This window comes from Endocarpon pusillum, assembly GCF_000464535.1.
Source record: "Endocarpon pusillum Z07020 unplaced genomic scaffold scaffold2026, whole genome shotgun sequence".
Taxonomy (NCBI): Eukaryota; Fungi; Ascomycota; class Eurotiomycetes; order Verrucariales; family Verrucariaceae; genus Endocarpon; species Endocarpon pusillum.
In genome coordinates, this window is record NW_006916120.1 from 19421 (window position 1) to 36239 (window position 16819).

The 16819-nt window shown below is 48.3% G+C and overlaps 4 protein-coding genes across 4 annotated transcripts; 2 read left to right on the forward strand and 2 right to left on the reverse strand.

Moving 5' to 3' along the window:
• Positions 1 to 281: 281 nt before the first annotated feature.
• EPUS_08606 (uncharacterized protein) lies at positions 282 to 1277 on the forward strand (the record flags this gene model as incomplete). The annotated part of the gene is made up of 3 exons (XM_007803114.1): positions 282 to 329; positions 383 to 444; positions 500 to 1277. 3 exons carry the CDS (start codon positions 282 to 284, stop codon positions 1275 to 1277), a joined length of 888 nt encoding a protein of 295 aa, XP_007801305.1.
• Positions 1278 to 6051: 4774 nt separating this feature from the next.
• Positions 6052 to 12667, reverse strand: EPUS_08607 (uncharacterized protein; the record flags this gene model as incomplete). Its single annotated transcript, XM_007803115.1, has 3 exons — positions 6052 to 11199; positions 11248 to 12440; positions 12601 to 12667. 3 exons carry the CDS (start codon positions 12665 to 12667, stop codon positions 6052 to 6054), a joined length of 6408 nt encoding a protein of 2135 aa, XP_007801306.1.
• Positions 12668 to 13429: 762 nt separating this feature from the next.
• On the reverse strand, positions 13430 to 15254 carry EPUS_08608 (uncharacterized protein; the record flags this gene model as incomplete). The annotated part of the gene is made up of 5 exons (XM_007803116.1): positions 13430 to 14589; positions 14648 to 14935; positions 14989 to 15066; positions 15132 to 15176; positions 15224 to 15254. The coding sequence occupies 5 exons, from the start codon at positions 15252 to 15254 to the stop codon at positions 13430 to 13432; spliced, it is 1602 nt and encodes a 533-aa protein (XP_007801307.1).
• Positions 15255 to 15784: 530 nt separating this feature from the next.
• On the forward strand, positions 15785 to 16589 carry EPUS_08609 (uncharacterized protein; the record flags this gene model as incomplete). Its single annotated transcript, XM_007803117.1, has 4 exons — positions 15785 to 15872; positions 15985 to 16098; positions 16148 to 16261; positions 16309 to 16589. 4 exons carry the CDS (start codon positions 15785 to 15787, stop codon positions 16587 to 16589), a joined length of 597 nt encoding a protein of 198 aa, XP_007801308.1.
• Positions 16590 to 16819: the final 230 nt, after the last annotated feature.

The following is a 16819-nucleotide window of genomic DNA, read 5'->3' on the forward strand; positions in this document are numbered from 1 at the left end:
CGCGTCCAGTGTGCTCTGGGCGGTCTGAACATTGCCGAGTCTTGCAGCAGACAGAATTCAGACAATCATGTGTCTAAAGACAATCTGTTTGACGTCCAAAACAACACTCTTGGTGTATGTTAAAGCTGATTACCCTGAATGAAAACGGAGATTCTCGCAACTAACATGGTTTCTATATCTTGTAGTTCCATGAAATTTTTGCCATCTCTCTTCCGGAGCGAACAGACAAGAGAGATGCGCTCGCACTACAATCTTCGCTTTCAGGGATCGCTTTGACGATAATGGACGGTGTGGACAGCTCCAAACTCCACTTTAAGGCTCTGCCCCACGTATGTATATCGTCTACGCCTACCCGTGATATCAGCTTACATATGTTTCCTAGACTATGGACCAGCCACCTAAAGATATGGCGTGCTGGCGAGCCCATATGAACGTCATTCAACAGTATGCCTAGGGTTTTCTCTCTTGATACAGCCCCTAAGCGCTGAAACTCGTCTAGTATTGTCAATAATGGTATTTCCTCAGCCCTGATTATGGAGGATGACGCCGATTGGGACGTTGCATTAAAGCTTCAACTTGTTCAATATGCGCGCGGCTCTCGCTATCTACTTTTCTCGTCTCCTGAGGAGATGCCCACTTCCCCATATGGCGATGGCTGGGACTTTTTCTGGCTCGGTCATTGCGGAGCTTGGTTTGACGAGCTTGACACACGCCGCTTCGTTATCCATCATGACCCGACTGTTTTACCGCCCAAGAACCGCCAGTACGCTGGCCACCCTGACATGTCGCTTTGGGAACGGCAGGATGCTGATAATCGCACCCGCATTGTCTATAAATCCGAAGGAGGCGTTTGCGCAGCTGCCTATGCCGTCTCTTTACGTGGGGCACAGAAAATCTTATATCATATGAGCATGCTCCCTTATAATAGGTCGGTGGATTGGGGTTTCCATGATATGTGTAAGGATAGGAAATCAGACTTTAACTGCATTGCGACCTATCCAGCACTCTTCGGTGTGCATGAACCTGCTGGCAACACCAGCAAGTGGAGTGATATAGGTCATGGTACCGACGAATCACAAAGCCGGGTCGAAGAGCGGCCTAGTTCGAAGAACCTCGCTTTCTCAGCAAGAATGAATATTGGCAGGCTGCTGAGTGGTACAACATTATTCGAAAGTCAGTTTCCTGAGGCAACGGGTGGCGAGATGGATATCGCGGACATCGGTAGAGGAATTGGACATCCAGAGGTTCTGCCAAAGATGGCGGTTGTGGAAGGCTGAGTTGAGTTTCTCATAACTTCCAGTGCAAGTTACCGGGCCTTTGCAAAATAACAGATCGCTTTCTAGCATTATGTGACCTTTCCACTTGACGCGAGCCGGACTACGTCTAAATCTCCTCTCAAGAACATCTTCCGACCTATCAACGCTCCATTATTTCCCATTGTTTCCCCACGTGCATATGAGCGTCGAGTTACACCTCACCTAATCTTGTATTCTCGTACTGATGTGCCTCCCCATTCCCGCTCTTCGTGTCTTTCCCTTGACAATGAAAATTCGGGTTTCCCAGCGTTCTTTGGTCTCAATTTTTTTCCCCTGCTACTCTCTTGGGTTTTGAAGTAGGACTATTCGTTGCTATTGGAGCTGAGAGTGGCCTCGTGGATGCGGGATCCTTCTCTTCGCCCGTAGTACGATAGAATTTGGTTCGAGAAAGTCTTTTGAGGACCTGGTCGGCCTCGATCGTTCCCACTGAGGCAACTAGTGGAGAGGCCGGTAGGAAACATCCAGCAAGGTCCTCGTTCAGCAGACATAGGGCATACAAATCCGGCGCCACTCCTCGAACCTCAGACATCTCCACCCAGCATATTTCACAGCACTTTCCCTTTTCGCCTTGGATATTTCCTCAATTGGCGTCCTAGTTACACATTACAAACAGTCAAAGAGCTTGACCTTACGCAATCATTCTTCCACAAAGTATCTCGGCATGAAAATTGCGTTTTTCTTGTTGCCTTTGGCATTCCTGACAGCTACCTATGATGCCCAAGAGTTTTCAAATCCTTGCAAACGACCGGACATGTTATCTGGTTCTAGGGTTCCAGGACGAGTGGTTGTCCCTAGTAAAGGACTTGCAGATCAGTGCAAAATTCGCAACTCTCGTTGTAAGCTATATCCCTAGCCATAAAACAGTGGTTAAATATAGACCAGAGCATTTTGACATTCTTGACTAACTAAATTGAACCCTAGAGCAAGGATAAAAATAAGCACAGAGTGACAGGCAAACCGTGCATGGACGATGAATGATGCTATTGCATAGTACCACCACCTCTCGATGGGGAGGACGGTTCAGTGATCAATGGCTACAATGAATACGATACGAAACAATGGGAGCATTTGCAAGAATTACCAGGAGTATGTGGTATGCATTGAAAAGACGAAGGACTATTGCACTTCGGACCGTCCACGGAATTGAGATCAGGATTGTTCCCTGGCATGGAATGCGGCTTGGAAATTGCACAGGCTGAGGTCATATATACGCTCAGCAAGGGGCTCATTCTGGTCCCCATACAATGCAGTTAAAATGCATTGCAAGAAACTTCTGAGACTTCTGAGGTTCAGCGAGGTCCAAGATGGCTAAAGGGACCCTGAGTTCTTATCAAAGTCTATTCATCTCGTTTTCGAAAAGAATATGCTTCAGTCTGTCAGAATCCCTGCGTATATGATACGTATCTGTTACGTATTAGCATGATGGTACAAGGGTCCCCGCATGCAAAACGCACGAAACGCTCTTGTAACTGTTACGCCCTGTTATTTATGGCAGTGAGCATTGCTATACGAATTGAACGCCAAATGCTGTTTCTGAGCTGTTACAGTAATGCGCTTCTATAGCTATTAGTATGAGCAAATGCTCCTCTTGATAGGAGCAACTCAATCAAGTGAATTGGCACCTCCGTATGCTATTTTGCACCAACTTCTAAAACAGTCTGTCCTGAAGCAACACCTGCTTACGCTTCTTTGCTTCAAGAGATCAGCGATTGAAGTGCTTCGGGGTAGGTAGATTTTTGGTCAGATATTAAGTGTGCAACATGTGATTTACTGAGAAATATGATTTACAGGTATAAAACGAATCCTGCTGTGTAGATAGTGGGTATTGCCTAACTGGGATTCTTAATAGTAGCTACAGGGTGTCTCCTATCCTCCCGCGCTTAATCCCTGTCATGGGATCCTTCTGCGAGTCTCCGAATGCCCTCCGGTAAGTGGTGGTGTGTTTCCAGGGCCAGAGGGTCATGCATTACTTTGGGAGTAATACCAGTAACTCCAGAGTGAGTTAAGTTCCGGCCTTAATTAAGAGACTTGAAGTGCTTCCTCCACATGCACGACTGCATCTAGCAGAGTATCGAAATCGGGTTTTATGATATCCTGAACTTGCGGAGCATACACAGCGGTTTGGTTCAGGAGAGACTATCATTCAAAGTTAAATATATCATGCAAAATCTTATCAAAGAGGAAGAGGGACTCGTGGGTTGAATAGAGGGTAAAAGAGGGTTGGGCTTACATTCACTGGAATAAATTGTTTGTTCACAGCATCAGACAGCGTCCTCTTTTGATCCTCAGTAAACGAGTCTTTTTTAGCTATAATTAAAAGAAGGAGGCCGTAGTCTACGACAACGAACTGCAAGCGAGAGTGTCAGAATTTAAGTAGATAGGTGGAGGCCGATCAGTGAAGTGGTAGGATTTCTGTATGTTTTAACATACGGACAAAGAACAATAATCACAGGTAGTAGAAGAAATCATTTATCAAAGCCGACAAAGGGATAGAAAGAGGTAGTATGGGTTAGGAGGAGCTCACTGAATGAGCAGCCGATTGAACACCGTATTGCACCACTTCAGAATACGGTTCCGGCGGCGGCGGCAAGGGACCATCAGTGTTGGCCATCTCTGCTCTCACGAATCCGCTGTATTGATCAACCAAGGCCTTGGCTTCGGGGCTGCCAGGAGAGCTGGGAATAAGAATCCCCAAAGTCTATTGATGGGACAAAATGTCCCTGTTAGCCAGGAAGTAGCGGATAGCAGTACGAATCCGGGGTGGGAAGATGTTCAATTTGCACGCGTGTATCAATGCAGGGTACAGCCCAGAGGGCTGTCTAGGGATGTCTCAATGATGATTCAATTTTTCGTCACTGCAAGTAACAAAGAGGGGGGAGGAAAAGCCAGAAATATTCAAGGTTGTAGTTGACAGCCAACTCACTAAGAACTCCTTGTAACGGAGGCTGAAGCCATTCAGCAAGCTCATGAGAACGTTGCCGGTCAACAGCTGGGAATAAACTGTCGAGATGCATGAGAAAAGAACAAGGGTGATAAGACCCATGAGCGTAGTGGTTGGTGATTGGAAACGCATTGTGAAATGTGAATACAATAATGTAACTTGGAGGTATGTTTCTTGCTGTTTTCCGATGAAAGGGGATTGAATAAGTAGACTTTCCCAATGAGTTTCTCAATCTGGTTCATTGTATCTACGCCGTAGTACTATCTATAAGTAATATAAATCTGACTTGATTAGCAAATCAGGTTACACGAGGCCATGCAGGAAGAAGTTTATCGGGTGATCATGGTGTCGGATCTTAGGTGATCTTGCCCAGATCTTGCTATCCGTAGAAGCTCTGCCGCATGACTTAGCATACTTTCTAGGCTAACATGTTTTCCGAATCTGTATGTAGAGAGGGACCTTTCATATGCAGAAAATTTTGCTTACTACGTACAGAGACTTGTGCCGCTCTGAGTACAAAAGGCGAATCAAATTTTTCTTACCAGTTGCCCTATTGCGTTACATAGCTAATGTAGATCACCACACGCTATCACCTGAGTAACCATCTTCCTGCAGTTACCAACGTGACATTCCCTTCGTAACAATATACTGAGACCAGGTAGTAATATAAGAACCAAATGCAGCCAACGTCCAAGAAGCCAACAAAATTCGAAGACAAACATGGTTTCGACGAGATGTGCACCAGCTATGGATTCATTAAAGGAGCGAGCTGACAACTTTTGAACTCGTGAACAACCTGACTGCTGATCCATGTAGGCCAAGATGCCCGACCGGCCCTTCGGCCCCACTCAGAGCCGATACCACCCTTCTTCATGCCGCCAAAAGGAGCCATCGGACTTGGCCTGGCTACCGAGTTTATAAACACACTGCTAGCCTCCATTTTAGACGCAATCTCGTTGCACCGCTTGAGATTTTCCCCCCCAAATCATTGCGGCTAAGCCGGTCTTGGTTTTATTCGCTTGCGTAATTACCTTGTCGTCGTCTCTCCAAGACTGAAATAGGATAATCGGCATAAATGCCTTCTCAGTGACAATTCTCGAGTCGTCCGGCGGGCTGTTAATGATCGTTGGCTTGATATAACAATCAATCGATTGTTCTATAGTATCCCGGCCCTTAATGAACTTATGTCCCTTTTTCTTATTATCCTCAAAGAATCCTTTTACCCTCTCAAACTCTATTAGGTTTTAGATGGGGCTGAGCGTGAAATTTCCCTTTGTGGTTCTCTAATCTTGATCTCTGAGGTGAAGGCGACTATTACTTCAAGAAAAGGCTTATGAATGGATGAATATTGTCACGTGCATTGGTGGTGGCTTGGCGCCTATAGTATTTAGAGCACCTATAGCTTCTTTCTTCCTTAAATATCATACTTTTTACCACCTTCTAATTGAGCCATTGCTTTCATCACAGCAATTGATAGCATTGTTTAATTCGTTTTCAACCACCAGTAGCATTTGATACGTAAGCTACACCACCCTCCGGGCAAGGAAAAGCCCACTTTGTATTTTAGATTTCTAGCTATACACCACCAATTCATGCATTGAGCTGATAGCGCTCCATAAATCCATTCTTTCTGCCGGCAAGCTCGCTCCTGCGTATTCCCGGATTGCAACCTGGTGATACCTTGATCTGCCACTTCAACGGCTAAACATATAACCTCTATTTGTCTGAAGACTCCCAAAATGCCAAGACATCATCCCCTGACCCCTTTCTCCATCGCGGCAATGCAGAACAAATTCACATCTTACTTGAACCCGGCACTTGCTCTGGAGAGTTCTCCACTCTACCGCATCCCAACACCAACCACCACCATTCTCGAACCTCCCAACCGCCAGTCCAGCCCCCTTCCTCTTCCCCAGTCTTCTTCACCGCCCCTACCCTCCAGCACCACTCGAGCAGACACTCCACCTCCCACATGGCCAGCGACGGATTCATCGTCTTCGCCACTTCCCTGACACTCGCTCCAGACCGAGTTGCAACTATACCCAGCACAGCCGCGATAGCGAGGTCCCAGTATTGGTGTTGAAAATTTCCATGTATATCGCGCCAAATGGGGATCATGTCTCTCGCACCAGTGCCAAGATCCGGGATACCGGCATCCCGCTCAAGGAGGGGGTTGCCAAAGACATATTTCTCGGGGATATGTTCCATCATCACGGTAAAATATAGATTCTCCTTTTTGATTTTCCTCGTCTGATACCTCAACGTGGGATCGACTCCCCATCTATTTCGTGGTACGTCATCTCCAATCGTGATTTTGATACGGCCATTGGCGGTAAGATTGAGGATGGCTATCATATCCCCGTCCTCGATGAACACGGGGTGAAACTTCACCCTTTGAACCTTACGGAATGCTGGGTCAAGCACAGTGGTCTTGTAACGCAGAGCTTGCTTTAACATTGTCGCAGTGATTGTCCGGCGTTGATCCAATATGTCGTTGAAGACGCGGCTAAGGTCAAAACTTCGACCTTTGGGGTCTACACTCTTGTCCCGTTTTTTAACAACGGCTCTGCTTGCCGCAAGTGATTTTAGGGCAGAGTCGACGAGCTTTTCTGATTCCTTGACGGTAGGAGCCAGTGAGTGGAGTTTGTCGTGTGCTTTTGCAGGATCAAATGTTTCCAACGGAGTTGCAACAGTGGATAGAGCCCAAGATTTAGCCAGCTTCGACGCATAGTCACTAGTGTCATCCGTCGGGTCAAAGAGATGGGGGGGCTTGCCCGGGCTCTTCGGTGGAGAAAGTGGAAGAGGCACCGCGAAGGGAATGGCGGAGATCGCAACTTCTTTGGTCGGGACTGTGACAGCTGTGTTGTAGGCGAGTAGATCGCGATAAGGTCGATGGGAAGCTTCAATCTTCATGTTGACGGTTTCGTTGAGTTCTGACATGGTGGCAGGTAAGTCCGGAATTTCATGCATCACAGGCTTGTCAAGGCTGTTGAGCGCCCATTCTACCACGGTCTTCCAATCAATGCTTTCAGGCTCATCTAAATTGATCTGAGGCACTTCGCCCTTGGCATATGCTTCGGGAAATTTGTCCTGGAAATTTTCAATAAGTTGATCAACATCACGACGATGTTTATTCGAAAGCGTTTTCCAGCGATCTTTAAGAAATTGCTCTTCTTCATCAGGAAAAACACACATCACAAGTGGCCAGTCGACGTGCTTTTCTAGGCCGCCTGCTAGAGCTCGCACAACTACTATAGTTACGGTGAGCTTATAGACAAAGTGCTTTGGCATCGTGCGTAGGTGTTGGGTGCCTCGTGGACGTTTGTACTTTGCCCCTATCAAATGTGAGACATCAATCACGTTACCTGCCGAATCGGTTATCGTCTGAGGCTGGGTCACAGTTGTTGGTTTTCGCCGACGCCTCTTTGCAGCTTCTACCACCTCAGCAGGGTCTCTTTTCCTTTTGCGCAGAGGCCGTGGTGTAGGTAATTCAAGTTGTGCTTGGGTGAGATTCTGAGCCCAGCGTGGTGAGACAGCACTTCTGTTTTCTGGTGGAAGACTGGAAACATCTTGATCGTGGACATGAAAGCGAGTTTCGGTATGTTCGCGGCCTTGGGTATCATACCAAATAAGACCAGTAAATACCAGACTTGAACTGGAACCCGAGGCAGACTGGAAGCTGTTTCCCACAAAATGGTTGATGAAGACCCAATCGGTTGATTTAGAGTCAAACAGCTTCAACGACCTCTGCTCCCACAGAGTGACCCCGTCGATATTCCATTCAAATTCGCGATAATTGGGATCTTTCTCTTTTGTGTAATTCGGTTTCTTTCTCCTTCGATCATCCAAGAGTATTTCTTGCACAGAGGAAGGAAGTACTGGTTGAACACCAATTTCTTTCCAAATGATGTTAGTAAGCTGAGTTGATTCTGACTGCGGCGTGGTGGCAATGGAGCTGGCTTGAGATGCAAAATTGGCATCTTCACTGCTGTGAGATAGGGCATTTGTTCGCGACTTAAACGGACGAGGTGCTGGTAAAGCGAAGGCGTCAAAAGTCAACGGCTTCTCCGGGTTTTCTGTCCGGAATTGTAATGGATTTGGAGTGTGTGAGAGCTGATCTGGTAAGGGCCGCTGAGGAGATCGAGTATTGTGAGATACAGATAGCTTAGGTCTTTTGTAAGGTGCTGAAGCTGTGGTGTACTTCCGCCGGATACCGACAAGTCTTGTCCGAGGGACGATATCTCTGCCCTGTGGATCATGCCCCTCGTTGGCATCCTGTACTTCTGGATCTTTATTGCGTTGTCTCTTGCGAGCAAGAGAAAGTGTCTCTCGAAGCTGCAGTCTTAAGACCTTTGCTGGAGTCTCGGATGGTTCAACGGTCTGTTCATCGTAAACAGCTGGCCAGACCGCGGATGGTTCCCTGTGCATCTCTCGATTGAGGTCAAGGTCATCTCTGAGCGCGTCAGGAAGATAGGGGTGAGGATCTGCCTCAATCATCCTCCTTTGAGTCTCAAGAATGTTTGGGTGGGAGATAGCCATGTCTGCTTTGGCAAGAATGGTTTTTGTGACCACAGCGCCCTTTTTATTGCGATGGCTGAACTTGATCTGTTTCGCGCTTCCGTTCTGGCACAAAGACTTCACAACAGCTTTTATTGTTCGCAGATCAGGTTTGCCAGATTGGCCTGCCTTTTGCCACGCGGTCGTGAATGCACTGCACAAAGGGCTCTGGTAATATGGTAGCGCGCCGCTGCAAGCTTCCATGAGATCAATCATGATCTTACGTCTTAGAACGGCAATAGAGCCAGCTCCTACCCCTTCCTGCTTCCTACGTTTTTGAGGAGGACCATGGTCTGAGTCCGGGTCTGATATCCTCATCTCAGGCAGCGTAATCTGTCCACCAATTTGAGAAGAAGCATCAGCAGAAACGCCGCTTTGGTTTTCTCCATTCAGAGTGTCCTGATTAGGCGGGTCAATTTGGTCGTCCCCTTCCGCAAGAAGCTCTTGAACCAATCTGAAGGCCTCTGAATCGCGTTCTTCGATAACCGGCGTGTCAGCATCTTTGCGACGCGTTGCTGAGGCATCGTACTTCTCGTGGTTAGCTATGATCCCCAGGGGGGGCGCATGGAACTCTACAGATGGTCGCAATGACTGCGACCCCGATTCGAGGCGGTTCGGAATTGGTCCATGGGCGGCAAGAACACTGTGTCTGGTAGCTTGTATGTTGGTAATACCATTCAGGCTACTGCCATTCAAAGAAATCATAAAGGTGGCTGGCTTCTCTGAACGAACTTCAATTTTCTCAGTATCTTCAAGATTCAAGACCTGGTCTACTTGCGTTGAGGCTGATGGGAGACCTGGGGGGTTAATGCTGTCAAGAAGCGCGCCAACTTGGTCGTCACTCTTATCAACGGCACCTGCAGCTGACGCTTCAGAGATTTCACTGGCAGTTTGTTGGCTATCGCTTTGTCTTCTGCGCAGCAAAGACCTTGTCGTGAGCGGAGGTGGCAAGCCAGAAGGCGGTGTGGGAGACGCCTGCCATACCATATTTTCTGGACCTGCTCTGTTGTGGGATAGGGGAGTATCTTTATGCAGCAACGCCTCGTTGAAAGTTACCGTTCTTGGCTTTCGGCTTGGCCTATTCTGCAGACTATTTTTGGAAGATGCAGCACCCTCGTCTGCTTTCTGTCCTAATGGCGTTGTAATACTTCCAGGAGCCAACGTGTGAGGGAGTGGCTCGTGCAGTCGATCTTGGATTCCATTTGAACCAGGCTCGAGTCCCCTGGCAGGATTCTTTCCTCGAACAAGACTTGGAGACGATCTTAGGGTATTATCATCGCTGTCATCAAGACTTCCACCCACAACCCCATTTTGGAGATCGACAAATGTATGAGCAGCGCTGGAGATCAAGAAGCGGACGGCTGGAATGTCTTTCTTCTTTGAGAGATCAAGCTCTCCAAGGCGCGAACTGCGGACAACCAAAAGTCTACTGGCTCCTCTGTACTTTTTCGTTCCTCGAAATCGCACCCCTTTTGGCGTAACGTAGACACCTGCAGCGGTTCGATCGAGAACCTGCAACGTCTTATCCACCCATTCCTGTGCGATATCCTTGGGCATCGCCGGTACGGGTAAACCGCCTTGTAGCGCTCGTACGAGAACTGCATCAAACTGTGGAGGTCGCTTAGCGAAGAGAGCAAGTCCAGCAGGGTCGGACATCATTCCAGCTCGGCTGTCTAGGTTTTCGTGGTTGTCTGGGGTTTTCTGTGCTTTGACCATGGCAAATTGTCCTTGCCAGAACTTTTCAGTCCCACGTAGAAATTTCCTGGGCCGTCCCCTGGGTTTGGCTCCAGGCTGTCGCTGTTGCAAGGGCTGGTTTGTGGTGTCTTGGGGCCGAGACGATGGGCTGGCAGAGCCAGTAACAGGAGCTTTTTCTCTGTTAGATCTTACTAGGATGACGCTTGTTTCAGCTGCGTCATATCTGATTACGTTGGTCCCAGAGCTATTGCGATCCAATACGGGATCCCGGTTTGCAATTGGAAGATCTCCTGGGTGAGCGGCGAGCAAGCACTGCCCCAAAGTTGCGCGTGCACCTTTGAACTGTGAGGTGAGCGCGTGGTTAGCTGGAAATCCAAACGTATCAAGCTCGGGGCTATTAGAGTTGATAGAAGTATTAAATGTGGCTTTTTTCTTTCCCTTCTTCCCGCTGTCCGAAGTCGGCTCTCTGACAGCTTCCCAAAATGCGTGCCCAGAGGCAACGCGTGCTTCGAAGTTTGGAAATGAATACTGCACGTAGAGAGGAATGGTGCCTGATAGCATTGTGTCTCGAAGTATAGCTAGGTGGCGGAGATGTGATGGCTGTGATTGAAGCCACGTTGCGGTCAATCTCGTCAGTAGGTTTTCGAGTGGCCTGCGGAAAAAGATTCCCATGAGGTGGTGCCTCAAATCCTAGGAGAAAATAAGCATTATCGTGTATATTATGCGTGGCTCACCAACTCTGTTTGTGTAGCCCTGAGTTCCTGCCTGCTGAACCACGTTTAGCAGACAATTCGAGAGGGGCCTGTCTGGATTCCATTGTGGAAGTATCCTTCCCACCTCCTCAAGCTTGCCAGGCATCTGCCCAGCCATCGTCTGAAAAGCGTCATCTTCATTCTCAAGATCTGGCTCTTCGACAGCGTGCTCATCTGTGATACCTGGGCCAGAGGTGTCGAAGGTCTTCAGGTCTTGTTCGGAGGGCTCGTGGATGAGTTTGACGCAATCGAAGTAATATCCTACTTTCTTTGATGCTTCTGAGGCTGCTTTGACCCTCCGAAGGCATCCAATCACCTCAAGTCGGCGAGTGATTTTACCCAGCGCTCGAGCCTGCCATCGTGTCGACATGTTAAGCTCCCTCTTAAGATCGTCTCGAGTGACGATGTTCTTTTCCTTGAGTATAGTGAAAAGATTTGTTATCAGGGCACGAGTTTCCAGGCACTCATCCCGCACGCTCTTATGCGTACCAGGAGATACTGGCTGTGGCGTTACAGAATTATGGGCAACATTCGAGGCGAATCTCCGAAGCACTAGTCGGCTGGTTTTCAGGCCTTTAAGATGAACAGCCCGTTTTTCGATATATCCTTTGTTTCGGAGTGAGTCTGTACGCTTGGGAACAGACCGCTTGTCTTGGCCGCTCTCTTTCACGAGGTCACCTTGCAGAATTCCAAGCTCGCGGTGAGCAGCTATGATAGAGAGCAAGACAAACTCGGTCTCAAAGACTTTCGTCAGATCTTTTGGGTGACCACATATCGCAAGCCACATACGTTCTTCAGTGACATATACTCTTAATGCATCCTTTCCTTTAGTTGGTTGAGGACGCACTGTGTCTAACGGAATGTGATGCTGCTGAACGTTAAGGTCTGGAGGGGTGTTCAAGTTGCATATATCTTTTGTGGCTTCAAGAGTTACTGGCGTTTGTACGTTTCGGTACTGAGCTTCCACTGCAGAAAGTGACATCTTGTTGCCCTTTCCATCCCTGCCGACAAGCACATCGGGATGTTTGGTCAGCCATCTCCATACCTGTTCCTGGAATGCGCGGTCAACAGTAGGTTTATCATATCTTCGAGCTTGCACAAGCTCATTTGGTGCTACATTTTCATTGGTAGATTGGTAGAAACGGCTGACAAAACCAAGGATATCGGCAGGCTTGCTTCCTGTTTGATCGAGTCAATCACGGTGGATGTGCACTCCTGTAGCGATTCACGAAAAGTTCACTTTAATGGATCCGAATCAATTTGCGTAGGGTTCATGACATAGGAACGTTTGATGTTGAAGGTGACAGAACGAGTTGCAGAAAATTTTGACTGGACTCACCTCGCTGGCCGCTGAGGGCAATTTCACCAAGCAAAAATTGTATCAACTCATCCAAGCTCCCCGTCATCATCCCCACCCCAGCTACTATAGAGAGAGCACTGCTTCAGTTCATCTGGTAGGCGGCAAATATGAATCTCGAACGGCAGAATATGGTTTCAACAGGTCTCCATGGTCGAGCGGCAGCTGGTAGTAGGTGGGGCACTTTGGGTAGCTTGGCATAACCTGTATTATATTTCAACCACTGCACTGGCAGTACGGGGTTGGTAGTATTGGTTATCGAATATCTTTAGGTTATTGATATTGCGTAAGCGTGTTCGGGCTCAGTATTTATTTGGAAGAAAGAAACAAACCAGGTAGCAGTTTTGTGGAACGAAGTGTACGGTCATCGCGATATTCCTAGGCAGAACACAAGAGTAGGCATGCTGAATTTCGAGTTGATTCAAGTCTACTTTTTTGTCACAACGGCAATGTGCAGACCAAGGTATTAAGCGCTATCACACCCTAACACCAGGTCTCGAATGTACTGGGTTTCTAAATCCAGCCTGGCTGAAAAAGAAACAGTGAGCTAATAACGCCATTTTGATATGACTGTAGAAAACATCAAGGCACTAAACGCAAGCATTAGAAAGAGCTGGAGATCTTTTGATTCAGGCCTCGAAGACATGTCTGCCTCTTGCTGGGAGATGCTGTGCCACGAGAATTTCCGCCTCCTGCCGAAAGAAAGTCAAATGCTGCGAGCACGACTAAAGCTTAGATATTGGTGTGTTGAAACAAACTGGCCATCATCGATGAAGGATTGAAGCACCATGTTCTCAATCTAGGCCAGACCTCACGATGCAACGGCCCGTGCAGCTTGATTTGTGCGTCGACTATTGCGTGGTTTCGTGTTGGAGACTGTGCTCCATCCGTCTTCGTCCATGCTTTTCGCGGTATCTTCAGCAGACGGTCCACTTCCCTGTGCATGTTGGCCTCTCCAAGCGCCTCCTGCCCCCCTAGCAGGAGGTGCATCTCGCACAATCTCTTTGGGCTTTACCGCTTTGTCATCTGTAGGAGCAACGGGTGCGTCACCCTCGGCTTCCTCCTCATCCGCTTCCATTCCGTTTTCGTTTTCACTAGCACGTCGCAGTATCTCAAGGTGTTTGCCTGCTGGGTTTTTCTCGGTGCCATTATCTTCGTCCGCGGTAGGACCGGCTTCCTTCGAACCCTTCTCTGCCAGTGCCTTGTCTTTGGCTTCTTTTGCTAGACGCTTCTCCTCCGCCTTCTCCGCTTTGGCTTTCTCTTCAGCCTCCCTCCTTTGGCGAATAGCCATCTCCCGCTTTTCTTCAATCTCCTTTTCTTTGGCGGATGTGTCCACGGGACGGGCGGCACCGAACGGGCTTGCTTTTGATTCCAAAGCTAGAGTAGTTGTAGCAGGTGATGAACCTGGCTCAGCCTCTGAAACAGTCCTCTTCTGAAGATTCAACTTTGGGCGGGTAGCAGGAGCTGGAGAAGGTGGATTGCTAGGGTCGCGAGAAGGCGTTGGCGACTTTGCAGGTGCGTCGGGTCGCATTTTCGATCGCCACTGATTGTCAAGCTCCGAGGCCATGGGAGGTCGCTCAACTGGGGGCTTTTCCTGATACTCCCGCCTTGATGGTCGAGCTCCATCTTGAGATCGGCCAGTACCTTCTCCCCAAGCTGGTGAGCTTTTTCTGAATGCCGGACCATCCTTGCTCCGTTGGCGTCCTCCTTCGCTTAATGAAGGGGGAACAGCTGCTATGGCCGGTGACAAAGGTCCTTTTCGCTCCCAATTCGAGAAGTCTCGCACCTTTCCGTCTCCCTGATCAAATTGTCGTCGACTTCCTCGATCGCTTCCCGCATCAGATGTGTTATCAAAACTTTTATTCGGAAAGCTTGGGCGGTCCGAGACTCTTCGCTGTTGAGCTGGCAAGTCCGGAAGCGGGCCTTTTCTTGACCAATCGCTGAAGTCACGTCCATCTTGCCGTTCTTTCGCTGTGCAAATGGTTAGTGAGATGCCCAGAAGCCAATAGGCAATCTGAAATTGACTTACGGGGGTCCGCAACGCTGACTCTGATTGTTCGACCTGCAAGACTCGATCCTGCGTATGATAGTGCCTTCTTTAGCCCATCCAAAGTCGCGAATTCCACATAGCCGAACCCCTTAGGTTTTCGGTCCATCTTATCTTCCACAATCCTGACCTTCGTAACCTGACAGTCCTTGAAGAACTCACTGACTTCGACTTCAGTTGTATCGAATGACATATTGCCAAGATGAGCAGTGTAGGGAGGCTCGGTGGGAAGTGGCAGCTGCTCTCGTGGTGGATATCCGTCTCTGCGGTCTAGCAAATGCCTATTAAAATAACGAAAGGGTGTCCGGAGTGGTGCGCATTACCATTGTAGCCATTACCCATGCCCGTGGTGCTGCTGAAAGCTCGTCGTTCACCCCCGTAACCAGAGCGCGACTCGGTGGCTAGTGAAGCGTCAGATACGACACTAGACCTTGGAATGAGTTTTGTTGGGAGATGAAAACCATACAAGGAAGTGGCATGTCCTCCATCTCATCGGCCCAGGATCCATAATCTGCATTTTGTCAGTCGAAAGTGCCGCACATCGTAGGTGAATCTTACTCTCATCCTGCAAGAAAGTCCCGAGGGACATCTTCTCAGTCTTCTTCTTTGCTGGCGCTGAACGCATCTGTCAGCTGGCTCCTATTCAAGTGCGAAACAACCAAGATCTGTTGGTAGTGAAGAGCATCGGATATGAGGTTCGAGCCCTCTTACCCATGATTGCAAGGATGCAGCAAGCACACTGCCAGGCGTGCCGCTGCTCGGAGTGAGTCTGAGATCTGAATTGACCTCGATGAGATGATCTAGAGGAGCGCGCAACAGTTATCAAGATGGATGTTTTATGTAAAGAGGTGGATAGAAAATGGCTTTAGGTAAAATGACGAGTAGCGTGCGGTATGGAACAAGTCTTGGACGAAAATCTTTAGGCAGCGAAGCGGCTCAAAGGAAAATATGTAAAATGATGGCTAGTAAAAAGCTCAACCACCAATTAACGTGCTACAGAGTTCTCTGTACCTAGAAATACTTTACTTGGGCCTTGGCTGCATGCGTTATTTGAAGCTCTCTTCGGACATCGCCAAATAAACACTGTCAAGCAGTGGGACATGCCACAGACTGGATGTCATGTCCGTTCCGCCTGCAAAACCTGAATATATCCAGCGGGCCTTCATTGATCCCATATTTCCTGCCTTGACTGTTGGTGCTGTATCAGGTAAGCTCTACCTTTCCACAAGCTATTTGCAAGAACATATTGCATGAAGGGCTTCCTGCCATACCACTACACATCTGAAATATAATATCTAAGTCGCTCCTTTGTCTGTTAGGTGCAGCAGGTCTGATTGGAGGAGGGTTCGGAGGACTTGTACTCTCAAAGCACCCAGTGCTTTTTGCGACTGCTGCTGGTCTGCAGTGTTTTGGCCTTGGCTCGACATTCTGGTGTATGTCTATCCGCAAGACAAATCATCGCGTCCACGCTGAACCGATCAGACGTTCGAAATGTCGGCATCGTAGCGTCCACCCAGAGCAAGCTCTCAAATAGAGAAACTGTACTCCACAGTACCTTTGCTGGTAGTATGGCCGGTGCTGTAAACGGCGCAATCAGTAAGCTTTCAACTTCCCAGAAACAGAGCCTCTGCTTAGACTACGAGGGTCAAGGTCAAATGTCCTTCCAGGGGCATTAATGTACGGCATCCTTGGCATGCTGGGCCAGGGAGTGTACAACACCTTTCAGCGAGGTGGAGACGAGGTTGGAGACAGAGTGCCTTATTCTCAACGGCTACTGGATTCCCGTTGGGTCCCTCTCAAGCGCCTTTCAGATGAAGACTATGTGGAAATGCTCAACGAAAAGACCATCAAGATTGATGCCGAAATTGCCATCATAGATGACAAGATCGCAGCCTTGCAGAAGAGCCGAACGAAGGGCGGTTAGAGGCGAAGACGTGTGTTACAAATCTTGAATCGGATGATGCTGTTGAAACATGCTTGAAGCCATCAATTCAGGCTCAAACTGTCACATACCCATATCCAAAGGACAGGGAAATCTGTCAGAATACTAGCCAGAAGTGTACAAGAGGCGCAAATATGGGAAACATATTTCCAAAACGCTGTCACGTTCAAGGTCTCCGTTATCTGGGAATGGAAGCGATTCTTCGGATACTA